Source organism: Puntigrus tetrazona, chromosome 1 (assembly GCF_018831695.1).
Source record: "Puntigrus tetrazona isolate hp1 chromosome 1, ASM1883169v1, whole genome shotgun sequence".
Lineage (NCBI taxonomy): Eukaryota > Metazoa > Chordata > Actinopteri > Cypriniformes > Cyprinidae > Puntigrus > Puntigrus tetrazona.
In genome coordinates this window covers 265,262-283,381 of record NC_056699.1, presented here as the reverse complement: position 1 = coordinate 283,381, position 18,120 = coordinate 265,262, and the positions used below count along the sequence as shown (strand labels likewise).

Here is an 18,120-nt window from a genome sequence, read left to right as displayed (position 1 = left end):
CCAGCTGCAGCTGATCACAGCATCAGTATAAATGAGCAGCGGGTGCAGCGCATGTTTCCTCTAAGGAGAATCTTCTGACTCTTCCGACCCTTTGGCACCTGCATCCAGACCTCTGGAAACTCCATGTCGGTTCCCTGGATGGGACGTGTAGGCTCTAAAGTGACCAACCTCAAGGGGTAGTTGACACCATCTCTTCAGCAAGAGCACTCTTCACCACAAGACATGCCTATGCTTTGAAGTTGAGCCTGTTTTTTTTCGAGTGGTTCTCTTCTCAAAGAGACATTTTGACTTTTTTCTTGCAGCAAGGGCTGGAGCGAAGGCTGTCTCCCTCCACCCTTAAAGTCTATGTGGCTGCGATCACTGCAAATCACAATCCCATAGATGGGAGGTCTGTGGGTAAGCATGACCTGATCAGCCACCACAGCCCCACACTGTACCCTCTTGGGACCTGGCTCCATTTGAGCCTTTGCCAGCAGTTGAGCTGAGGTTTTGGAAATGCAGACTCTGCTACTCGTCACAATGGCCTCCATCAAGAGGGTAGGACCTGCAGGCTTTTTTGGATGAAGAATTGTGCCTACAGTTTGGGCCAGCATATTCCCAGATAATACTGAGGCCACGGCCCGGCTATGTGCCCAAAGTTCCCACCACTCCGTTCGGAGATCAATATTGTCTCTAAGCAGAAGATGGCCCACTGGATAGTGGACGCAATTACCCTGGCCTACCAAGCACAGGGTGTACCCTGCTCCTTCAGGTTACAGGTCCACTTAACAAGGAGTGTAGCATCATCCTGGGTGTTGGAGCGTGGTGCCTCTGGCTCTGGGCTGGGCAACCCCTAACAAATTCTATAGCCTTTGTGTGGAACCGGTATCCTGCTGTGTTCTCACCTCAAACGGATAAGATCCTCCATCCCCTCAGCATCCAGATGTAGCGGAGCATCTGGCGCCAGGCCCTCACTCAATGAATCCATGAGAACCGGTAGAGGGCTGGCAGGGAGAAAGCATTAGGATTATTTTAGATTTACTGTTTTTTTTTTTCACATATGTAATATTTTGGAGTATTCTTGTTGAGAATATTTTAACTGCATTATTTTTTATTGTGTTTTTTTAAAGTGTTCTATTAAAATGTTAAATTGTTTATTTTACTTGTTCCCTAGCCAGACATTATTGTTAAACAAAAATGTCTTAGGTCGGATCAGGTCAGGTTTATTTATATAATACCTTAAAAGCATTGTGTACTTCCCAAGGTGTCAAAACATCAGAAATATCAACCAACAAAAAGCAATACATTTTAAATCATTAAATACTAATTATAAACAGAGAGAAAAAAAACAAGAAAAGAATACAAAACATATTAAAAAAAGTATTATAATATTTTAAAAGAAAATGATGAAGACCTTAACATTACTATAACGTGTATATTTTTTAAATAGTTGTTTTTTTTCTAGTATGTTTGTCGTTACTGTCACATCTCTGGACTGTGTTATTGTTTTTGTCTCGTGCCACGTGCTCTGTGTGCCCTGCTTTTAGTTCTAGTTAATTGTCTTTATTGTCTGCAGCCATGTCTCGTTAGTTTAGTCAATTACGTTGTGTATTTAGTCCTGTGTGTTTTGAGTTCACATTTGTCCGATCGTCGAGGTTACCTATGTGGTTTATGCCTGCCTGCCTGCCTGCCTTCTTGCATGCTTGTATATATTTATTTTCCCCGTTAAAAAGATTAAACTTGTTTAAGTTTATTTCTCTTCTCGAGTGCTCCTTGCGTCAAACCACCATTCGTGACAGTATGATCGGACCAACAGTAAAGCGGCGTATTTTCCCTTTTGTTTTTGTTTTTTTGTCATGGTTTCCCCTTATGACGACCCCAATTTCCTCACCCTCCTGCTGGAGCAGGAGGATTGCTCTCTCGAGGGTTATACAAAGGACTTACTCGCCCTCGCGAACAACTCTCGCTACCCGGACTGCTTCCTCTGCTCGATCCATTTCCGAGGACTAAACACCACTACACGAGCAAAGCTGTCCGGGGACGGCAGCCCATGGACAACTCGCCGATGACTGTGCAGCCCATGGACAATGACACCAGCCCTACTCTCGATCCAGAGCCGAGCCCAAGCCTGAGCCCAAGCCTGAGCCCACTGATGGCGCAGTCACGGAATCTGGCACGACCACGGAGCCATCGCCGAGGAGAGCGACAGAGCCGTGGAGCGCCACCGGACCCAAGCTGACTGCGACAGACCAGGTCCGTGAACCGGCAACAGAGCTCGCCACGGTGTAGACAGCCGTGTGCAACGAGAGCGCGGAGTGGAGCTCCACCCACTGTACAATGGCTGAGGATGAGCTGATTATCCACCTGGGGCTGCTGGATCTACAAGAGGAGCTGGATGTCGACCTGGATTTAGACTGGGCACCTCCCCTGTATCCAGAATTCCTGTTCCCGTCCAGCCGTCCTGTTAGCCCGCTGGTCCCGTCCAGCCGTCCTATTGGCCCGCTGGACCCGTCCAGCCGTCCTGTTAGCCCGCTGGTCCTGTCCAGCCGCCTTGAATACCTGCCTCAGGAGCGCCCCCTAGAGACTGTTCCACGTGCGCTCCGTCCAGTGCCCGCGCCACGTGCGCTCCGTCCAGTGCCCGCGCCACGTGCGCTCCCTCCAGTGCCGCCTCAATTTTTCCCACCCGCCCACCATTGCCATACGCCGTCGATGGTTCCCAGCAGCCCCTGCGTTCATCCTCCGCTCACTATCTGGTGCTCGCCACGGGTCTACCGGTCTCCATCGCCGTCGTGGGTGAAGGATCCGTCGCCTCACCGTCCCGCCTCCGAGTCCCGGACTCCACCTTGGTAGACTTGTCGGCTCCCCTTAGGCTCCTAGCTCCCTCCTCTCCACCGTGGTCCGTCAGTCCACCAGCGTCGCCAGGCTCCATCGTTGACCATCCGTCCATTCGGGATTCCTCTCCTCCGGCTTTGCCTTGTCCCTCCATCCCTCTGGCTCTGTCAGGTTCCTCCTTCCCTCCTGCTCCACCTCTGGCTCCGCCACGTCCTTCCCGTCTCCGCATCGGTCACCAAAGCCTGCGGCGTCGCCTAGGTCCTCCAGCGCCTCTGTATCACCCTGGCTCTTCGGCTCTTCAGCTCTCCGCCTTCGCCTCAGTCTCCTTCACCACCTGCTCCGCTGCCGTCGGTTGGCCCCTTTGTGGAGTCGATGGCTGCTCCTCCTCCCTGGCTCCTCCATCCGTCTGCACCTCCCTGGACTCCTGTCTGCCGTCCTCCACAAGAACCTCCTCCCAAGCTCCCATTTGTTTTGTTTTTCGGTGCAAGGACGCACCTTCCGGGAGGGGGGCAATATGTCACGTCTCTGGACTGTGTTATTGTTTTTGTCTCGTGCCACCTGCTCTATGTGCCCTGCCTTTAGTTCTAGTTAATTGTCTATATTGTCTGCAGCCGTGTCTTGTTAGTTTAGTCAATTATGTTGTGTATTTAGTCCTGTGTTTTGAGTTCACGTTTGTCCGATCGTCGAGGTTACCTATGTGGTTTATGTTCTGCTTGCTTGCTTGCTTGCTTGCTTGCTTGTATATATTTATTTTCCCCGTTAAGAAGATTAAACTCGTTTCAGTTTATTTCTCTTCTCGAGTGCTCCTTGCGTCAAACCACCATATGTGACAGTAACATTACACTAAACATTTTAGAGACAATTTCCAGTCACTGCCAGCTAGCTTGTTTTTAATCAGCAATTATACACAATATTAAATATCCAACCATGATATGATCTGATCAGATCATGATCAGATCTTTACATATTTAAAGAAGTTGGGAAAATTTAGGGAAAAAATACTATGGAAATCAATGGTGACCCAAAAAGCATGGTTAAAAATCTTTTCAAAATATATTCCTTTGTGTTTGGCAGAGCAAAGAAATTCATACAGGTTTGGATCTACCTGAGGGTGAGTAAATCATGACCGAATTTTCATTTTGCGGTAAACTATTACTTTAATAGAAAACAGGAATAGGAGGTTGACGAAGAAACAGAGATACGTGGAAGAGGACAGACTGACAGAGTGCCAGAGTGTCTCTGGAATGAGTGACTCATGCCATGCTGGAGTGGAGGAAGCTGAATTTGGGAACATACAACTTTTGAGGAGTAAGGGAGAGACAAGTTTTTACATGAAACAGGAACAGAGAGGAAAAACAAGTGTTGAAAGATTGCGATGAGTGAGAGAATCTGTACAGTGTACAGGGAGTAAATGTCTTGTGTGGAGTGATAAAAGAAGAGCAAAGAGAGTTTGGGGTAGAAAATTAAAATAATTGTAATTAGACAAAAATATATAGCTTAAAAAATGTATTGTCAAAGTAACTTCATTGTTTAATGTAAAAACCTGGTCTTTAATGTAAAATATCCCTGTATTTTTCTGTTGTGTGGTTTTAATTTTAGAATGGTTTACATATAGTTCTCATTTCTGTTCATGTGTTTCCCAGCATGCACCTGGTTATAAATTCAGTATTCTAATGCATCCCTGTTTTCGTTCTATGTTTTCTCAGTTCAAGGACAGAAAATGCAGTTTATAAAAAACACATTTGGGTCGAGTATCAAATTCTTTCTGGACTTTTTGATCTAATTGGATGTGATTTTTTCAAGGACTAGTGTTGGAATGAGAGCTGCAGTACTTGCAGTTTCACCAATTAGCTTTGTGAGCACCATCACATGGAACGCTAACGCTAAAAGTGCTTAATGCAAGGTGAGGAATGAGGTAAAGCAGGGCTTTACAAATCTGAGGTACTTGCTGCATGACTGCCCAGTTTTAGTGTTGCATTTAGCAGCTTGTGTTGTGTAGCACTGGACCCAGATGTTGGTCCCTGGCTGAAATTGTTAATTCATAATAGTTTTATTTGTATACTTTACATTTCAAACAAAATTAATCATGCTAACAATACCAGTTTTGAACATGTACTGTGATCAGGGCTGTACAATATTTTTTGCACATAGCACTGGTGCTATAGAACTTGAAAGTTATTTTACTCAAAAATATCAAAATTCATGGCTCTTTGTCATTGGCTTCTACTGTTTTGCAAGTTGCCTGGGCATTACAGCCAAACTAAATTACAAATTCATTACAAATACACAAACTATACAAATAAAGCAAAGAATGCTTTATTTTTAGGTGCAATATTTAGCAGGAACATTAAAACACTATATACACTGTTTTCATCACTTTTTACAACTGAATCACTCACTGTTTCATCATAAATGAGTAGTGAGTGATTTTCTCTCTGTCATCTGTCTCATTGGCAGTGCTAATACAGCTTGTGGAGAATTGTACACTAAGTTGTTGCACAAGGGTGGTCATGGCACAGACGTTCTCAGAGAACTCGACAGCCACAATAGACCTAGCACTACAAAGTGGCGAAGATTATGCACCACTCTGCGTTGTGCACAGTCCACTATGGTGGGCCAGGACTGCCATCTATGGCAGTGTCTGGCTGACATGCTTGAGACTGACAATACAGTACGAAGAGTACGAAAAGACAGACTACCCACTTCCCTTCTGCTCTGACACAGGTAAGAGTTACACACACACTTAGACTCCACTGTGGACTTCAGGACGCCCGAGCTGGGTCCCTGCGTGCCTCCACGCTGCCCCTCCGCGAGTACGTTGGTGGTTCTGGTGGTGCTGCTGGTTCAGTCTTTGAGTGCTTGAATGAAGCTTCCCAGTCAATCTTACTGGCTTCTTTGAGCCTATCCGACTTGGTTATGCAATTCAGTTCGCCCGGAGTCCTACCAAGTTCAGTGGCACCCACTTCACATACCAATGTCTTGCATGCAGAAATTGTCGAAGGACATAATAAAGCTGGTCCCTCAAGCTATGAGGATGGTACTTCACAGGCTTCACAGGCTTCCTTTAAAAATGTTGACGCAGAAACGTATCTTCGGATGCATCCCCCCCAGGATCGATTTGCAGTGATCGATCTGAAGGACAAATACTGTTATATTTTTTCCACACCACAGGCTCTCCAATGTATTAAGCTTTTAATACATTGATATTAAATTAAGTTTCCTTATTCTTATCAATTAGACATTTTTTTTGATTTAATAAAAAACCTTAGGGTTAGGGTATAAGGGATAGGTCAACAGTGAAATTCTAAATATAAATTCAGGAATTAATTATGAATGTAATTACATATAGGTATGTTTAAAAATATAAGTACAATGTAAAACATGTATGTACATAAAAAGTGCATTGTACCAAATAATTTAAATGTATGTACATAGTAAATTAAGGCCATATATAATAGTAGATGAATATGGTAAGATTTGATTAATTATTCTGTTTTAACTTTTAGTGTAGCAATTTAAGAAGCACACCTCTCGATTCAGGGCCCTTGAAATTGTCCTAAATGAAAGTGATTCAAACTGAGACAAGTTGAGTTGCATGGAAGATGTTTTATGCTGATGTTTAATGCATGATTGTACTTATTTATATCTCGACTTTTAGATCTAAACAGACCTGTTTGTAAACTAATTTCATCTGAGTGTTATTTATTTATTTATTTATTCAGTACAGCACACAGTCCAATACTGCATAAATTGTATGAATTTGTGTGTTTGAATGAGTGTACTTATTTTTTGTTTGTTTGCAATACATTCAGTAAATGCACACTTACCAAACAATTTCCTGTGTTTCATAAACATTTACTTGCAAAAACATTTTAATAAATTCTTTTTTATTTTACAGCTACACCTCAGTTCTTTCCTGCTTTTCATCCTCCAGTACCAATCGACGACAGACATACACAAGGCCGGTACATTTACGAACCCTCTCCAGTACCTCCGCTACACATGTGAGTAAATGCACAAGCTTACACAACTTTATGTCTATTCCCTTATTTAAAGCCACCATTGTTCTAATTAAAGTAACCATCTATTTTTGTAATAATAAACTAATAAACTACAGGCAATGCCTTTTTTTACAGTGTGAGCCTTTTTTTTTTTCATTCATTAGACAGTTGTGTTTTTGTGTTTTTCAATTTTGCTTCCATGACTTGCTTCCATGACTAATGGAAAGAAAACATCTAGAATCTGAATGTCTATATACAGTCATGTCCGTATATATTTGAACACAGGCACAATTGTTATTATTTTAGCTGCTGTCCAAAAATTATTACAAGTTACAGTTATATGAGATATAGGAGCTTTAAGTGCACACTATAAGCTTTAATTTGAAAGTATTAGTCTGAGAATTCCAGATGTGGGCTATCCATTCATTATTTCTACATCAATTAAGCAAATAAAAGGTCTGGAGTTGATTTGCCATTAAATTACTGGTGTTTATTATAGATGGGCTGGACCAAAATATTAGATTTTTTTTGGCTTGGCATTCGATTTAAAATTTAGATAAATTTTCGTTCTATATAGGGTAATTATTTTTGTTAAAAAATGTGTTAATTAAAATGTGTGATGCTGTGATTGAAAGTATGCTACCGTATTCTTTATTTCTTACTATATTTATTATTTAACTAGCGATATTACAAGTGTGATTAGTTTGGAGTTTAATAAAATATACACTTTACTTGAGAAAAAAGGTACCAAAGTAAATAAAAAAACTAGTAGTTGTTTATTAGCATGCATATTATTAACATATTGACTGTTGATAAGTTTATGATTTGATTTCTAAAAACATGGTAAAAATGTTTTTTAATTATATAAAATTGTTTTTGTTTTTATTTATTGTTTTACAATGTGCATAATATTATAAGTTCTTGTCTAGGCAGATATATCACATGAAGGGGTGTCTGTTTTGTTTAACAGTATTGCAGTACACAGTGTATTAGCTCTGTTTCCATGGGGTATGATCCATACATCTCCACGGTGATCTCTAGTTCTGTGTCAGAGATCAAAGACTGGGTGAACACACTGTCAAGAGACGTACTAATGAGTGCATCAGATGCAGAGACAGACATGGCAGCATGTTAGTGCATGATTCCTGTAAAACTACTCATCAGGCCCTGTCAGAGTAGATGTAGCAAACACTTCTCTCTTACAGCTGTTCTGCAAGATGTCACATGTAGTGCAAAAATGTCTTACCTCAAACCCAGACAAACAACATTTTTTTTGTTACTGATGCACACCCATATAAAATATAAAAATGTTACAAGCTTTAGGTGAGAAATGGTTTCTACAGTAACTGTTGTAAGTGATTATGTGACAATAATGATGCTATACAAAAAAAATAAAAATTGTATAACAGTTGCATAAACAGAATGGTAGTCTCAGTTCCATCTCATTTCTTTCTGATTAAATATACATTTCTTTCAGAATACTTTATGATTCGCTATACATTTTTAAAATAAATTTCTGATTAGCTTATTGTTCTGGTCAGTCAGGTATTCAAAAAAGCTATACAAACAGTTTTTAAATAAAATAATTTTGTGGATGCAAAACATGTTATAGAAAGTTTCATGTTATAAATAGAGAAAACTATGAAACGGAGCTGAGCACCCAATGCCCTGCCACCTCAGCCATTTAGGGTTCCGGTCCACTTGGAAAAGGGCAAGTTTTCCATGCGCAGAAAGTTTCTTGAAAGTTTCTTTGTCAAGGATCTGGAAGGCTGACCCATTAGCAAACTGAACGAAACAAATGAAGGTTTGACGAAACAAACTGATACAGGAGGGTAGTGAGGTGCAGAGGTGATACAACATCAGGTACACAAAGATGACAAGGGAGCACCACTGGAACAGTCTTGGGCAAGAACTGGCAGATTACAACAGCAGCAGGAGCAACAAGACCAAGCAGATAGAGAGAAACAAACAAGGCATTATAGAACTAAACCCAGATACTTGTAGACCGACGACTCAGAACCAGACCTAGTCTCAGACAGGGAGAACCGGGAACGGGTCCAGACAGGAACTCTAACAATGCAAAGAGACAAGAAAGGATAAATTTCCACAGAAACATATATACTCTAAAAGCAGGCAGGGGAATAAAAAAATAAAATAAAATAAATAAATAAATAACAGTAAAATAATATAAGAAATCATTACCAATTTATCCAACATAATGAACTTAAAGAATATACAAAAAAAAATTAAATACTAAAATACTAAAATAAAAGCAAAAGGCAAAAACACGCAAAACAGGGAGCAAGACAAGAGCAAGGACACACAAACACACACTCAGCCACATCCACAGACAGAGAAGAACAAAGTAACAGAAGGGGGTGAGATTGACAACCAACCAGCAAAGAGAATAGGGCAAGGGGCACTATAAATTGGTCGGAAAGCATACAAAAACAGGTGTGAGCAATACACAAACAGGGACTCAACAAGGCTAACAAGAGGGTGTGGTAAAGAGGAAACACATGACTAACAAAAGCAAAGCCATGTGCTGACACAAGAAACACAGAGTGTTAGGCCAGCACCCTGACAAAACTGAATTCAATTAAATTTGGAAAATCCAAAACAAAATGCATATGAACTCTGAGATAATTTGGCCACCAAAATCGGCCTATTAGAATGATTTCTGAAGTATTATGTGAAACTGAAGACTGTATAGTAATGGCTGCTAATAAGTCATTACAGACTTCTTTAAAGTAGACCATATAAGAAAAGGATAATAAAAAAACTTCTTTCAAAAACACTGAAAAACCTACAAACACCAGACTTTTGACTGTGTATTGTATTTATTCATAATGTGAGTTTAAGTTGCAATGGCCCATTAAAGTTGAAACTGCATGTAAAATAAGTTAATTGTGGCATGTAAAATTCAAATGATCCTTTTATTTTATGTTGACAGAAATGTTACAATTTTGATTGTATATATTATATAGTGACTAAAATTTTTTACTTTTTTACTTAAAAAACAAAGTTTATATAAGTGTGTGTGTGTGTGTGTGTGTGTGTGTGTGTGTGTGTGTGTGTGTGTGTGTGTGTGTGTGTGTGTGTTTATGTGCGATTATGCGCTCTGTCAGGTTAGCAGTAAAAAAGCATTGTAGCTCTATGAAGGGATAAATTAAATGGGGCAGCTGCTTGGTCTATATTACATTTTGTATTCTTCATCATTACATTCTCTGTCTCCCTCATGCCCCCTCTTTACTTCCTTGGTAGTCATATCTTTCTTGTGGCTGTTGCACTGCTAAGAATAATGATTTTTTTTATGTCATCTGCTTGCTCTAACCAGTGTGCTAAAGGCTTGGAGGGGAGAGGGTTGGGGGGTACATGTACTGGAGGCTTGATTGATGTCTAATGTCAACATAAACAAAATGGCAAATATAATTTTGCATTTAGCTTATGCAGAGATAATGGTTCAACACAAGCCTCAAATAAGACTCAAACTAACATCTGCCACAGTTTATCATCCACTGGAGAGACACACTGTATAAGGCATGGGTTAGAGGAAGAGAGGGAAAACAGGTTAAATTAAATTACAGTTGGGACGGCTGTATTCACAGGATATGCTTGACTTGCCACACTTGCCATGATGTGGACAGACGCACATTTATGTACAAACTTAACAAAGTGTGAGCTATCCCACAAATCAATTTACTTTCACTCTATAAATATGACAAAGACCGATAACAGTGTCCGGTCCCATTAATATAGTTTAGTGACATGTCAAGACAGTAAACTGATGGTGTTAAATATTCTGTGTATTTTCTGTTTTTAGGCATCATTTAGAAAAAAGGCAAAAACAAGCAAAACAGGGAGCAAGACAAATACAAGGACAAAAAAAATTAACAAATTACTAAAAAAAGCTGTGAAGGTAGAACAAGTTTCACATTTTAAATATTTAGGTACAATCATTGATGGTACATTTTCATTCCAGGAAAATGTAGGACACATACACAAATCAAGATAGCGTTTAGGTCTACTCAGGAAACTAGGAAATTTTTGCATTAATAGGAGGATTTTAACTATTTTTTATAGATTCATAACATTAAGAATGGACAAACTGAATGGGGCATAAATTATTTAATCAAACTTAACTAGAAACTAGTAACAATGCCAAATAAGAAAACATAGGAAGACAGAAAAATAAACCAAAAACACAGAATCAAAGATATATAAACTAGGAATTTAATAACCAATATTATTGATATTACATCAGTATTATTGTGATCACATGACAATATGAAACGATAGCTCTTCCAGGCAAAAAGTGTAGTTTTTAAAATATATTTAAACTTCTTATTCTTATTATTTATTTTCTTGGCAGATAACTACAGCATTTCACTAGATTTGTAGACACATTTTTGTAGGCATGATGAAGCTGGAGTTTTCTTTTTTCTTACAATGCAATTATTATACAGTATATGGCTATTGCTGTCATTGTTATTATTGTGATTATTTTATTCTAATTTGTTTGGCTTTCTTAAACACCAGGGTGAAAGTAATTGAGATTAAGACAGTATATCACAAATAAAAAGAGGGTTTGAGTACATATCTACATAGAAGAAAAAGATCTAGGATTAAAAAGAGATGGTCAAGATGAGAAATTTGCAACAGATTGCAAAGGAAGTCTACCTTACTCTTCCCGGTGATTACGTTATCTAATGTGAGATTTCTCAGTAATAAGATGGATGAAGTTACACTCAAGGTTAAATGAGAGGAGGAATTTAGGAGCAGTAATCTAATTTGTTTTACAGAAATGTGGCTAAATTAAAATCCACGCTGCAGAGTGTTTTTTTCAAGGGTCGTAACAGCTGATCAACGAGTCTTCATCTGCAGAGACTTCTACTAACCATCATTGGATTGCCCAAACCATTTCTCCAGCAAAATAAATGGAAATGTATATAGGGCAATATGTAGAGCACCCATTGATAGATTGGATCATAATTTTATTTATTTACTGCCAAAATTACTCCCTTGGGAGAAACCAGTAGAAAGGATAAAGCAAGGCTGTTTTTATAATAAACTGTGACGTTTCCTTTGACTTATGCATAGTTAATCACTATGTATCACTTCTCATTTTGCAAACAGTTATGAGACAGTTATTGACACTTAAATGGTTAAAGTTTCTATGGAGCCTGTATTTATACATTTTAAGGATTATAATGAATGCATAATGCATTATAGAAACCTTATAATATGAAACAACATCTCACGGATAATCATAAAAACAGTTATAATACTTTATAATATTACATATTTGTGATTATAAACTTTAAAAATATGATTACTTATAACACAAATTGAACACCATATTAAATATACTTTATTTATAATGGACTATATCATATCTTCATTTAAGATCTGTACAGTACTCTACAGTCTTTTGAGTGGTTAGGAGTGTTATTTGTAAGGCTAATATTAAGGCTAATGTGAGCTAGCTAATGCTTTCAATTAAAAGAAAATGCAATGTTTATTATATAAACCTATATATTACACATTCATCTGAGCTGAGAAAAATGGTATTGCTTTTTTACTTCATTCGGTATCCCAGTGGTTTCACCTATTTGTTTGACAGAGGAACACATTAGAATGCTTTAGAAGACATTAGACCTTCTAAAGCATGGGCCCAGATGTTTTAAAAGTTTGTGCAAATAAATAACCTCATCCGTTAATATTTTTCTTTTTCTTTTCATTTCAGACTCGCAAACTGTATATTATATGACATCTTGCTAAAAAAGTTCTAGAAAACAATTTAATGCCTTGACATCACTATTTGCTATATGTATGGAAAAGGATATTCATCACCTTAAACTATGCATATAACTATGCAACTAGATATACTGGACTTTGTGTACAAGCAACAAAAAGGGATAGAAGATGCTATGCACACTATGGTTGTTGCAATTTCTATAGTCACTTACAACAACCAAAGGCTTATGTGCATGTTTCACAACAAGATTGTACTTAGAAGTAAAATCTATTTACTGGGGCACTGCAAGGATGTGTTTTGTCACCTATTATTTTCTTTACAATCAAATGAGATTAGAATGCAGAGTGAATTTATATATATATTATATATTATTTTATAATTTTATATAAATATGAAAATATGGAACTAATTGCTCTTTTATACAAAGTGTCATTTGAAGTGTCACATATGGGTATGAAGAGCGGGTCTTGAAATTAGTAAAAGGTATGAAGTGCATTAATCTTAAGAAAATGCATTTATTAATTTTAAGGTGTTCAATAATTATTTAGCTGAAAATGTTGTAGGGAATAATATAATTGCTTGGTTTGGATGAATAAGCAGAGACATAACACCATCTCAGCTATTCCTTTATATTACCATATTGTCGTTATAGGTTTTGAACAAACAATAACGATATGCCATATGCACTAGATCTTTTAAATAAAGGTTAACATTTATTCATCAATTCATTTTGATTACTGTTACATTCCAGAATTATATTTCACTTCTGCAAAGTCAAAACATGTCAGATGTCTTTTTGCAATGCAGCACCTTTTCTGACATTCTCTAGTTAAAACTTCATCACATAACAGAGTGAAGGAAAAAATGTGGGGAAAAATGCAAAATCTCATCAGTAATAATCAAATTAAAATAATGTGGATTAGAAGATCCGGCCACAACTTTAACACACGCCGCACCAACAAACCCTATCACGGAACTGGTGAATGCCCTTACAGCAGCATTTTAGACCATCACCTATGCTGCCATCTGCATCAGGATGTCCCCATGGCCATGCCTGCTTCCTTTGCAGGCGAGGAGGCTGAGTGTAGCGGGTTCCTCCTTCAAGTCAAACTGTTTATTCTAATGCAACCACAACAGTTCAGAGAACGCCAAGCTAGCCTTTCTCATTTCCCTACTCACCGGTAAAGCGCTGCAATGGGCGAAATATATTTGGAATAACAACAATTCCATTATTCACTCCTGTGATCAGTTTGTCAATAATTTCTCAGAGGTATTCAGCACAGCTACAGGCCCACTAACAATTTCTGATTAGCTTTTCCGTCTCCAGGCAAGTTTTGTTCTTCAGTCCACGAATACACTCTCCATTTTCAAACGCTGGCGGCGGCTAGTGGCTGGGATGAAGTTGCACTGCTGGGCGCCTACTGGCATGGACTCAATCCCGATATCAGAGTTGGTGTTGTATGATGACAGATTAGAGGAATTCCTGCAATGGACCACAAGAGTCTTCCAGCGACTTGCCACCTGCCAGCCCCCAAATCTCACTCCTCAGCTGGCCTTGGTGGCAGCTAGGCCTCCAGTACCAGAACTTCTGTAAGTGGATTCAAACCGTCTCTCTTGCACTGAACTCAATGGACCACTCACTTCAGGACATATATATTATATTATGGTAACCCAGGTCATCTCACTTGCAACACACTTGTCCCATTTGACCCCCACGCCCATGGTGAGTACTATCAGTTCGGAAATCGATACTGGATCATTGACATTAATACCCATCACATTGCATACTGCTGAATTCTCGCTATCTGCCTCTGCCCTGGTTGATTCAGGTTTGTCAGGAAACTTCATCTCCTCAGACTGTTTAAAACAACTACATCTCAAGAGTCAACACTGAATATGCTGTAACCACCATCCAAGGCAAACCATTGGAGCATGGCAAAATTGATCAGAAATCCCCATCCATCACCCTATAGATTGGCTTATTTCATAAGGAGGATATTGAGTTTCTGGTACTGGGGGATTCCACCGTCATCATCCTGGGACGCCCATGGCTTCACCTACATCACCTGAAACTTCGCTAGGACCCCTGTGACATCAGTCGTTGGAGTGAGCATCTTGTTCGTATTTGTGAGGGAGACAAGTGGAAGACCACCTTTATTATGACAGCTGGGCACTATGAATTATTGGATATGCCATATGGGTTGTCCATTAGTCCCTTGGTCTTCCAAACGTTTATGAACGAGGTGTTCCGGGAGTTCCTCCAAATTTGTTGTGGTCTATATCGATGATATCCTCATCTACTCCCGGAACTAGGCCAAACATCTCCATCACATCCAGCAGGTTCTCCACAAGCTCCTAAGTCATCATCTGTTTCTCAAGTTAGAGAAATGTGAATTCCACCAACAGAGAGGGTGTGCAGAGGGTGTGCAGATGGATCAAGGGAAGGTCGATGAGGTCCTCAAATGGCCACAACCCACCAGCATCAAAGAACCCCAATGTTTCCTGGGTAAGAAGTGTTCCGTCATTTTGGACATCGTGTCGGACCATGGTCCTCAATTCAACTCTCATTTATGGAAAGCCTTGACAATGCGGAAATCCAGCCTTCCCGTAGGAGGTCTCGGAACGTATACTCATATGGACAGTATTTCAGTGCATATGAAAAATTGGAGGTGATTGAACCCTTTTAGATCAGCTGAAGGTCTGCTGGGGAAACACAGGGCTCTGAGGCAATACCATGGAAATACATACATGAAGCCCTCTTGGGTAATTTACATGGCTCCCAGTCTCAGTGTTTCCAGAAAAACTGCCGGCCCAAACTCTAGGCATGATTCGTCGACCGAAAATGCCTACAGGTCGCCTACCCTCTTGATAGAATCTTCAGCTCGACTGCTGGCAAAAGGCTCAAATGGATCCTGCTGCAGTGCTCTCAGCACTACAGACAGGTCCCAAGAGGGTACAGTGGGGGGCCCCCCTCCGGAACCTGATGGTCAGGTCATGCTTACTGACAGACGGAGGTCTTTGGGGTCGTAATTTGCAGCGGTTGCAGCCACAGACTTTAAGTGTGGAGGGAGACAGTCTTCACTCCAATCCTCGCTGCAAGAAAGTTAGCATGACTCTAAAACCCAGGGGACTTCTCAGGGAGAAGAACACCACTCAACGAACAGGCTCCAATTTAAAGCATAAGATTCAAAGCATATCCCTTGAGGAAGTCACTCCCATCCAGGGATCAGACATGGAGTTTCCAGAGGTCTGGACACGGGTGCCAAGGGGTGCCCCATCTCTGAGTCAGAAAATCATTCCACAGAGGCCAAGGAGGTGCTGTCAAAAGGAGCATGAGTTCTGGGAACCAGGTCCAAGTGGGCTAGTAGGGCACCACTAGCAGGACCTGCTCCTCGTCCTCACTGATCTTGCACAGTGTCTGTGCGAGAAGGCTCACTGGGGGGAACGCATACTTGCATAGGCCCCGCCGCCAGCTGTGTGCCAGTGCGTGGAGACCTGTTCTGACCACGGCGTGAAGGTTTGGTGGCAGGCCAGTGTTATTTGAACCCAGTGAATGCTGTGATTCCATGCCCACCTCAGGACTCAGCCATGGAGCCAGTGTTGAGTGGTCTCATATAAAGCAGTCCCAGCAGCGTGACTACAGCTGCTATATGCTCCAGGAGACTTCTGGAACAGCTTCTGGCAGTGAAAGGTACCGTCCATATCCCAGTGAGCTCTTCATGCACATCCAGGCTCGGCAGCCCAGGCAAGCATAGCCACCATTTCTAGATCTGTATCCAGCAACCAGATCTTCATCTCAAATGTCTGACTCACCTTCCGATGCAGCGATTGACTTCTGATCATCAGGGGGAGCCTCAGAGAATACAGCTGATACCCCATGTGAGGGTCCAGACTGCCCCTTTGGCAGCTCCACTGGTTGCAGAGCTCAACCATCTGTTCCACAACCCGAAATTGACCCCACCTGTCTGCAGCCAGGACAAGAACCAAGTCGAGTAAAGACACAAAGCTCCGCCCCCTTTCAAGTTGACAGAGCCTTGCCCACCATTCTGAATTGACCACCTCCCCGCAAGGAGATGACTCATCCACAACCGCCACCTTAGCATGCTTAATGCCCAGGTGCACGAGGCAGCAATTGTGACCATCACATAACGCCAGGTAACAACCGCATACAGAAACACTTTTTTTTAACACACTTTTCTTTTAGTGCTGACAGGAGATGGCCACTTGCACATATCAGAGGGGTAGTGCAGCCTGATGTGGAAATTCACTTGACACTAGAACGACCTCCGCTGAATCGCCGTACTGCCAGTCACTCTTGAAGTAGAATGGAACAGAATGTGTCACGCGAAGCAAATCCAAAAGCTGAATGTGTGCTGCACCCGCTGGCCATCCCTGTGGTCGTGGTGCTGGTTGTTTGGTTCTGGCTCTGTGGAAATCTTCGATGAGGGATGGGTCTAAGATGTCCCGGGCAGCTACCCACAACCTCTCCTCAGATCCATAGCCCTTCCAGTCCACCTGGATATTGGAGCTGACCCCTTCTACGAATCCAACAATTCCTTCACCTTATAAACTGGAGCTCCATCTATATCCAGAAGAGGTGGTGATTCCGGACTCTAATGGCCGGCAATCGGTCAGCAATCGGGTGGACCGGTTTCAGAAGGGAAACATGAAAGGACGGAGAGATGCGATAATCAGCAGGAAGCTCAAGTTTGTATGTCACATCATTTGCTGAACAATTTAAAAAGGGCCAACAGGGTAGCCACAGCTTGATGTCCCGCATTGAGAGCCAGACCTGTTGTCTTGGTTGGTAGGGATGGTGTGGGCGACGTGGTTGGTTGGCATGGTTTTGCATGGTTCCTGACGGCTCTTTGGAGATGCTAAGCTGTATCCAGTCTTCCACGGCAGGGACAGAGGAGGGTTCTCCCAACCATGGGAACAGTGGGGGTTGGAATCCTAGGACGCATTGGAAGGGGGTGAGTCCCATGGATGAATGCGTGAGAGAATTTTGGGCGTACTCAGTCCAGGGCAGAAATTCTGACCACCGGTGTTGTTCCCGGCTGTCCTCAGATATCGTCCGATTTCTTGATTTAATCATTCGACTTGACCATTAGACTGTGTATGATAACCTGATATGAGACTGACGTTGATATCGAGGTGTTTACAGAAGGCCCTCCATGCTTGGGATGTGAATTGGGTTCCCCGATAACTCACAATATCCTCAGGTAAACCGTACACTCTGAATACGTGGTGAAACAGAGCTTGAGGGGTATTAAATGGTGGTAGGAAGTCATTTTAATGGAGCAAGACAGCAGGCCTTGGAGAAACAATCTATGATGACCAAGATAGTGGTGAAGTTACTGGAGGGCGGTAGATGTATTTTGTACAAGGCTCGTGGTTTGCAATATACCTGCATGTCCGGCGTTTAAGGATGAGTGGTATATGATCTATTGCCTGAGAGTAGAGGGTACGTATTGTTTATTCACAGGACATGTGCAGGTGATGGTTCTTGTTGCTGGGCTCTCTGCAGCTCTTCCATTATGTCCGATGAGA

At 41.2% G+C, this 18,120-nt stretch overlaps 1 protein-coding gene across 1 annotated transcript in view; it reads left to right on the top strand.

Moving 5' to 3' along the window:
- The window catches only part of gli3 (GLI family zinc finger 3), a 150,881-nt gene that overhangs the window by 78,222 nt on the left and 54,539 nt on the right, over nucleotides 1-18,120 (top strand). Inside the window, exon 4 of the mRNA XM_043247627.1 lies at nucleotides 6,710-6,815. Coding sequence (XP_043103562.1) covers nucleotides 6,710-6,815 — 106 coding nt within the window. The remainder of the gene's footprint in view (nucleotides 1-6,709; nucleotides 6,816-18,120) is intronic.